This window comes from Macrobrachium nipponense, chromosome 24 (assembly GCF_015104395.2).
Source record: "Macrobrachium nipponense isolate FS-2020 chromosome 24, ASM1510439v2, whole genome shotgun sequence".
Taxonomy (NCBI): Eukaryota; Metazoa; Arthropoda; class Malacostraca; order Decapoda; family Palaemonidae; genus Macrobrachium; species Macrobrachium nipponense.
Genome location: NC_061091.1, coordinates 32,890,291 through 32,899,761, shown reverse-complemented (window position 1 = coordinate 32,899,761; position 9,471 = coordinate 32,890,291). Strand labels below are relative to the sequence as shown.

General features: G+C 33.6%; 2 protein-coding genes across 2 annotated transcripts; one reads left to right on the top strand and one right to left on the bottom strand.

Moving 5' to 3' along the window:
• Positions 1-348: 348 nt before the first annotated feature.
• LOC135203931 (uncharacterized) lies at positions 349-1,262 on the bottom strand. The gene is made up of 2 exons (XM_064233863.1): positions 1,121-1,262; positions 349-750 (listed from the first exon to the last, which is right to left on the bottom strand). The coding sequence occupies exons 1-2, from the start codon at positions 1,181-1,183 to the stop codon at positions 508-510; spliced, it is 306 nt and encodes a 101-aa protein (XP_064089933.1). The 5' UTR covers positions 1,184-1,262; the 3' UTR covers positions 349-507.
• Positions 1,263-7,900: 6,638 nt separating this feature from the next.
• Positions 7,901-8,936, top strand: LOC135203920 (keratin-associated protein 19-2-like). The gene is made up of 2 exons (XM_064233854.1): positions 7,901-8,056; positions 8,535-8,936. The coding sequence occupies exons 1-2, from the start codon at positions 8,048-8,050 to the stop codon at positions 8,775-8,777; spliced, it is 252 nt and encodes an 83-aa protein (XP_064089924.1). The 5' UTR covers positions 7,901-8,047; the 3' UTR covers positions 8,778-8,936.
• The last annotated feature ends 535 nt before the right edge of the window (positions 8,937-9,471 follow it).

Genomic DNA, 9,471 nt, shown 5'->3' with positions numbered 1-9,471 from the left:
CATGTATTGTGACTATTAGTAGCTAAAAAAATTAATTATTCAAAGCACCTGCATATTTTCTTGTAAAAACAACACCCTCTGGTTTGTTGTTTAATATTCATAGCCTTCCGAGATGATGAAATGGATATAGAAAAATCACAGATCTAAATATAAAACTATTCAGGAGCCACAATTATTCAAAGTGCTATTGTAACAGGGTCACACCCCCCACCCCCCAAAAAAAATAGTTTTCCAAATGACTCAAGATCTCAAATTCAAAACAGAATATTACAGAAAAATAAGGGCAATGATTTTTTTTTTTTTTTTTGGTAGACTTAATAGGATTAGGAATTCTGAATAAGAAAACTGTTTGGAAAAATCGTAAAATTTATTGTATAAAAGAACAGATTTCACATTATCTTTAGAAAATCTTCAATATTTAACATTTCTTTGGGTTTTATGAAGGTCACTGATGCAATGACTTCAATTATCTTTATAGAGGTTGTTCATCTACAGAGAAGCTCTCTATTAACCGTGGAAACCTCCAAATCCTCCAAGGCCACCAAAGCCACCAAAGCCTCCAAAGCCTCCGAAGCCACCGCCATATCCGCCGTAGCCAAAGCCGTATCCGTGGGGTCTATAGCCGTAACCGCCGAAGCCATAGGGACTGCCTCCAAAGAAGTGGCGTCGGCTAGGTTCGGGTGCTGGCAGGGCTCCAGTGACCTCCATCAGGGCAAAAAGGGCCACCAACGCCAACAGGGCAACGCTGATCTGCAAAAGGAACAAAGGAAATAATTTGCAAAATCTTCAGACAATTCTCAAGTTGGATTCGCTGTATTTGAAGACCAGGCTCTGTTGAGACGGTGCCCGAACCTGTACAACGTGTACTGGAAGTACTTGAAAACCGACTTTGACAAAATAAGTCTACTTTTATGTAACTATAAGTGTTTTAAACATTTTCCTGGATATTTTGAAACTGCTAATTCAAATTTAATATCTCAAAGGTATTACTAATTAGCATGAAATAATCCCAATGAAATTTATGGAAGACTTCAATGAAGTTGAAGTGTTAAGCATACATACAATTATTCGTAGTATACTATTACGTTTTATTGTAATGCATATTCAACTATAATCTTACCGTTTTCATGGTGAATAGGAGATGTGTTGATTCCTTTGAGGACTCTGGAAAACTGTTCATCATCGTCCAGTGCTCCTATTTATTTATACGAGACTTCTGTCTCGGTGAAGAGTTGCCAACGATCCTTATTCTGGAAGCGCTTAAGAATAAACCTCTTTCATGTAAAGAAATGAAAAGTTCAAAGCAGCTATCACAAGTTGCGTTCTATTGCATCCCTTTAATGACATCAAAAGTTCTTTCCTTAAAAAGATTATGATTATTACAAGTGCATTACCTTATCGGTCATTATGACAAATATTAGTGAAAAACGTGTTGCGTTGCCATTGCGCCAGTGACGTAAAACCCCAGGGTAACCAGCTCCGCGAGATTTGGCAAACGTTATCTCACAACTTTTATACTAAACCTTTGTTTTACCCTGTTGGATAATATCCCAGTTTTATACAGACAAACAGACATTGCCTTAAATTAGTTCTTCTTCATTCCTTTCTCTCGCATTTTGAAATTTGATTAATAGAGAGTAAGAAGACGTATTGTACTCTAAAGGCAAATGAATCAAAAGATTCCCAAAACATTACCGATACAAAAAGCGAAAGTCCCCAGGGAAGTAGACGCCGAGCGTGTCTTCTTTCTCGGAATATCCTGACCTTCACATTCTTCAAGAATGAATCTCGCAACGGAACAGATTTGAGGAAATACGCTCTCTGGAAGGTCTGTGAGTTTTTTATTCTGTAATCAATGGCCAACTGACATTCCAAATACATCATTATCTCAGATCTATAAAATTTATGTATGTTAATATACTTGTAGAAGTGGTTTTTCATAACATTCTTCCCAAACAGCTGCAAGTTATACCGTATGGAAATTGATTTGGTTTCCTGTGTGAAGACATAGTATGTTTTGTTTCTAAAGCTTTGGCGGTTGATAGCAGTCTTTCCTCCCATTCTGGTGAGGGTTCTGTCAGTGTCTGAAAATGGGATTGGTAGTATTCTCTGGGCAGCTGTAAAGATGAAGGCGCCTGCCGACTTCTATCAGTTTCATCCTAATATAATCTTACAGGGTCTTAGGGTCAACAAAGGAGCATTTTGGATAGGTCTTCACTCCCTGGATGTTCAGTTACGCATCCTTTTGGCGAGAAGACGTTTTTGCGCCTTTTAATCTGCCTTACTTCTTTAGCAAAATGTTTTGGCGCAATAAATCTTATATTGCCTAAAGATACGTTCGCCTCATTAGACGTAATTGTCATTGTCTCTATCGCCAAATCTTTTGACTTATGACATCATAATAGCCAGAATTTCTCCAGAAATGTTAACAAATAAGATATGGATAACATATCATAAAAATGTGACTTGAAAGCTTTATAAAATGATATAGATTGCATCATGATTTACGTGCATTGGCCATTGATCAATATTATAATATATATATATATATATATATATATATATATATATATATATATATATATATATATATATATATATATATATATATATAGGCATATATATATATATATATATATATAGATATATATATATATATATATATATAGGCATGTATATATATGTATATATGTATATATATATATATATATATATATATATATATATATATATATATATATATAATCTATAATGAGTCTGGTTAATACTTACTTGGGTAGGTGACCACCTCCAAAAATATCTAACCTGTAGGACGTGGTGTCAAAGACATCATGCCAAAAGCCTCTTTGAGAGCCGTAAGGCATAGTTATATCCTCTATACGGATTTCATTATAAAAGTAGTAGTTCTTAGGCCTTGCCGCAGAGTACAAGAAACAGCTTCAAGAGAGCTTTGGCTCTTTCGTCCCAAAATATCCTGCTGGGGACATTCTCTTTCCTTATTTCCAACCTTGGTCATTTTTAGTCTTCCTACTCTCGAGACCAAAATGGGAAGTAAGGCATTCTTCTCTAGGGTCTTTTCCGCTGTATAATTCTGGAGTTGAATGGTCTAAAGACCTTGAGACTTCTCCCAGGAGTGGCAGAGTTACTTTAACCTGAGGTCACGACCCTTCGATGCACTGCGGGTGTTCTATGTTACTTCATCATAAAGGGAAGATATGAATGTTAGTACAGTAAGATCAATATGCAAATGGCCAGATATATATATATATATATATATATATATATATATATATATATATATATATATATATATATATATATATATATATATATATATATATATATATATATATAAAGATAAATGCCACGTGGATTTATCACGTTCCTAACTTTCGTGATTCTGTTATACATATATATATATATATATATATATATATATATATATATATATATATATATACATATATAATAGTAATAATAATAATAATAATAATAATAATAATAATAATAATAATAATAATAATAATAATAGAGGTGAAACTTTTCTAAATTAGCTGCACATAACGTTCTGCAGAAACAAGCCTGAATTGAAAGCGCGTAGAATCCAAATTCATCAAAAGGTTTAGAAGGGACTTATCGTACACGACTTACTTTCTCTGTCATTCAGTGAAAGAATTAATTTACTAATTAAGCATTTCTGAATCATTTAATGTATGAGCGAAATTCCTATCTGGTGCGTCTTTATTGTACCTTCGGAAAGCAACAGTACATTTTAGTTTTGCCACCCAAAGAAAGTAGTTTAGCCAACAGCAGTTGTGAAAGAGAATTCATTTTCAACTGAATACAAAGTATAAAATGCATTTGTTAGTATCGTCTTCCTCTTATTACCTTAGCTGTGAGAGAAAACGGGATTTCTTCCACGCTAAAGTAAATAATGGAAGTATTACCGATTAAGATTTGCAGAAAAAGACCCTGGACTTTCTTGGTTGTGTATAATCCATTGGTCCAAATCTAAAAAGCCTATATCCCCTTCGACATCTTACCCTAATTAGTGGAAGCCTACGGGAAAGAGCCCGTGCTGGCACAAAGCCGACTTCGTCAACCAAAAAGATCAAAATAACTAATGAAATGAATATACTTACCTCCCAAAGAAGAGGAGTTATTCTTAAAGTTAAAGATCAGGAATTATTTTGATTAAATAAAATTGATTTTCACACAGTTAAAACCTTCTAATAATCTGGTTTGGGCATATATATATATATATATATATATATATATATATATATATATATATATATATATATATATATATATACATATATATATATATACATACACATATATATATATATATATATATATATATATATATATTTATATATATATATATATATATATATATATATATATATATATATATATAAGCATTTAATTACAAATTTTGTTTTATATCCAACTCACCCTCTACTTCAAGAATATCACCGTAGAGGAATTATAATGATAAATAATCATTTCCTGAGAGACTCGAACATCCGATAATACCAAACAACGACTTCTAGTCAACGTCCTGACCATTCCCGAAGTCGAGCGAGGTGGATACCAAACGACATTTGTAACCAAATTATTGTATGTATAAATTTTCACGATGATATATGATATATATATATATATATATATATATATATATATATATATATATATATAAGAGAGATAGAATGACAGAGAGAGAGAGAGAGAGAGAGAGAGAGAGAGGTTCAGCTGCGTAGGTCATGTTTGGGTAATTCTTTGCACATTCAGTTCGTGGTCACAGGAGAATCAACATATGTTTTGTGATCTCAGTAAAATACTGCAATATATGTAACTCCTGAGATACTCTGGAGACAAATGACCGATAATAATGTTGCCTGATTGCCTCCATATCACTTTTGGTAACTAAGCGGTTGTTGAGGATCCAGCAACGACTTTATTTTTGTCTAAACATTTTCGTTTCCTTTAAAGTTACTAGACATTATATGAAGTGGTTTTTTCATGCTCAGCAGATATCTACAAACAAGGAAAATATTCCTAGAAATTCCCGGGAGGGAAGTACGGGGCATGAATACCCAATGGTACCCTGACCTTCAAATGCCTTATGAATGAATATTGCAAAGGAGCAACTTTGGGAAATCTTAAAGAATTAGTTTTTTTTTTTTTTTTTTTTTTTGTGACAGGATATAGTCGAAAGATTTCATTATTTTTTGTCCATCGTTTCTCTTTTGCTGTTATGTATAACTAAAGATTTACATTTGGAAAGGCAAGGAAGTTAAGCGTGCAATTATAGTAATAACAAGCAACGATCAATGTAACGATATTGGTATGAATGGCATGTAGAGAGATATAAAAAATACAGCAATATTACTTGGCTTGAAATACTCGCAAAAACTAATACAACAACGCAGCATTCGGTGTGATATTCCTAAGAGGAATTTCTGATTTCGAAAACACTGAGAACAGAAACACGACAGGGATGAGTTCAGTTCATTTAGAAATATCTCCCAGACAGGATATCCAGTGTCAGGTTAGTTCCAGTTTGTTCCAGACGTTTCTTCTCCTGAATTGAGAAAAGCTGTCGTGCTACTTTGGGCTTCTCCACGTTTTCCTTTGTCTGGAACAAGAGGGAATTTGATTCCGGGAATCTGCTTAATGAATTGTTTATCTTTATAGCGTGTGAAAATTCATTATCGGAGTTAGTGTATCACTTATGCATTTAAACATTGTTATGACAAAATTACTGAGGACGATCGACTAGTTGTTAAATGGGGCTTTAAACACCCACGGACGTATTTATTTATCCCTCTGTCTAACTATAAGTCTATGTGCCATTGTAAGCTTACACCATAAGAACGAGACGGAATTACAAGTGAAATGTTTCATTATGGTAGTGTAGTGCGAGTATGATTTCCTGGCTCACCTGGGTGTGTCACGTAAATCTGGATGTTTAAGTTTTCCTTAGACAATGTAACATTTTTCCCTTGGGAACCATCGTACGTTTCATTCTTTTATTATAACTTTTGATACATTACACCTTTGCCTTTGATGTCAATTGGAAGATTAAGTAATCATAAGTGTAAGACCAAATACAATAGGTTTTTATTGTAGAAATGGAAATACTGTAATAGCCTCAGTTCTCTCACCGATTAGTTTGGGGAAACAGATCATGTTACTTCAATCAGAGCCATATTCACGGCTTCAACTCTTCTTCTTCTTCTTCTTCTTCTTCTTCTTCTTCTTCTTCTTCTTCTTCTTCTTTTTATTATTATTATTATTATTATTATTATTATTAGCAGACATCATTTATTAGTTACAATCTTTGCCTCACAATCGAAAAGACTGAGACTCAATTCCCGGGCAAAGAAAAAGTGATATGAGTTTGTTCCATTAAAATACAATGGTGGATTTCTCACCGAGTAATCAGTCGACTATGGGAGGTCATGTCATTAAGGAGAAGGGCGCGTGGTTCTTTCTTCCTTTCTTTCTTCAAATCTTCAGCTGCAAACCCTCATGGACAGAGTCCATAGACCTTAAGCCCAAGAGGTCTCTAAAGGGAAATCAGCCTGTATGGGGGAACAAGGTATAGGATATGGTGATACAGAAATAAATGTCAGGGAAAATGAAATTAAATGGATGCACAATAAAGTCAGGAGATGTCAGCAGAGAGCAGGTGGAATTTTCCCCTCGCTTGGAAAACTTCGGGGACAGAAGAGCCCAAAACTGCAATAGGTAAACTATTTCACAAACTATTGGCCTATTGGGATTCAGGGAATCTGTGTAAACCTTTAACAGCTTAAAAAACGGTTGAAAATATGTGCAGGTAAACTGCAATTTTTGTTCATGACAGTGAAAGTATTCATTTTATAACAGCCAAGGAATGTATAAACTCATTCCATTTATTTCCCACCAAATATTTAATATATTTATAGATTTCAAGGAAGGTATTTGACACAGGAACATGACAAACGTACCTGCTTACTCCTATATATAAACAAGATCTATAGAGTAAAAACCACAGAAATACTAAAGTTAGAACCTGTCAGGACTTATACCGTGTTAAATTTTGCTTTGCAGTACATTTGCATACACAAAACACACTCGCACACACGCATATTATTAATTATATAATATTATATATATATATAGATATATATATTATATATATAATATATATTTCTATAGATAATAATATAGATTATATATATATATATATATATATATATATATATATATATACATATATTATATATATATATATAAATATATATATATATATATATATATATATATATATTATACATAGATATATGATTATATTATATATAATAATATATATATTATATATTATAATACACCTATATATTATGTATATATTAAGATTTATTATATATATATATTAATTATATATAATATTGTACATATATACATATATATTAATATAGTATATAGATATATTATAACACATTTTTAGTAATATGTATTATTATACATATATATATATATATATATATATATATATAATACCTAATATTATATGGGTCCCCTGTTAAAAAATGTATTAAAGATTCATGCGGTGCGAAAGAAGCATCTTGGAGTAATAATGACGTGAGAGAAAATTGTGTATATGCGTGTGTGTGAAGGCGGGACAATGAACGTACGTTTGTCATACCCTGCTCGACGGGTTTTCGTCGGGTTTTGCCCGATAACACATTGATTACGCAAAGAGTATTTCACCAACTTCTTGCAAAGGCAGAAAAGAGTATGGAATATTAATTATAATAGCCATTCCAGAAAAAGACTTTGACGCAATGAAAGAAATGCATTGAAACACAACATCTGCCCCTTTAAAGTTTTACTCTCTCTCCCTGAGAGAGGTTTCTTCTTTATCCATTTCCAGAATAGGATCGTTGGCAACTCGTTACTGCGACAGGAGTTTCGTATAAATAGAAGGTCGCAGAGGAAGACGTTCAAGAGTTTTCTTGAATCCTCAGAGGAAACAACATATCATCTATTCACCATGAAGACAGTAAGCTTACTATATCTGGTTATTGTGTTAAAAAATCTTAAATGACTACTACAAATTATTGGTTTTGTGATTATTATTTTAATGTCATTAAAATCTACGAATTTCAGTAGAGTAGTCTCATGCAAACTGATAATGCCTTCGAAACATTAAGACGTATTAGCATTTTCCTAATGACTATCCATGTTTTTTTTTTTAACTGAAAGTAGATTTTATTACGGGTATTATACCTTCCATGAAAAAAGTCCTGGAATAAGTAACTGACTCCTAAACATAGATAATACAAATCAGCTACCCATTTAAGAATACACAGTAACGTATAATATATATCTAATATATAATATTTGGTTTCCAAGTACTTCAGTTGTAAGTTATACTGTTTCATGCACACTCTCAGCTGAGTCTGGTCCACGATGCAGTCAGTCCAACTCGAGAATCACCCGAAGGTTTTGTAAATTAATTGATTTTGTTCCTTTCGCAGATCGGCGTTGCCCTGTTGGCGTTGGTGGCATTTTTTGCCCTGATGGAGGTCACTGGAGCCCTGCCAGCACCCGAACCTAGCCGACGCCACTTCTTTGGAGGTAGTCCCTACGGCTTCGGCGGTTACGGCTACAGACCCCACGGATACGGCTTTGGCTACGGCGGATACGGCGGTGGCTTCGGAGGCTTTGGAGGCTTTGGAGGCTTTGGTGGCCTTGGAGGATTTGGAGGTTTCCACGGTTAATAGAGAGCTTCTCTGTAGATGAACAACCTCCATAAAGATAATTGAAGTCATTGCATCAGTGACCTTCATGAAACCCAAAGAAATGTTCAATTTTGAAGAGTTTCTAAAGATAATGTGAAATCTATTCTTTTATACAATAAATTTTACTATTTTTCCAAACAGTCTTCTTATTCAGAATTCCTAATCCCCTGATGTCCACAGAAAAAAAAACTGTTTTGAATTTGAGATGTTGATTCATTTGGAAAACTTTTTTTCTTCTTGGCCCTTTCAACAGTACTTTGAATGATTGTGGGTTCTGTATAGTTATATATTTAGATCTGTGACTTGTCTGTTTTCATTTCATGATCTCGGAAGGCTATGACAATTTTCATATAGTTTTAATTTCAATAATGAAGTAAAAGCAAAGTCGAGGTCATAAATGATGTTCTTTGCGTGAAGGTCATAGTATATCTCCAGATAGACACCAATAATCCAGCATGTGGGCATTCGTCGAAAGAGGCTGAATCCTTTGTAGTTCATGGGCATCATTACAAGAGATAAATGTGGTCCACTGGCATCTAGTTTTCAACAGACATCGTACAACAAGCGATAAGGGCAACAATGATTCAGGTCATGACCTGTTACACTGATGATAGACTGCCTAACAGGAGAATGGAGGGATCGTTATCTGTCATCCTTTCCTGCAAGAGTTGGG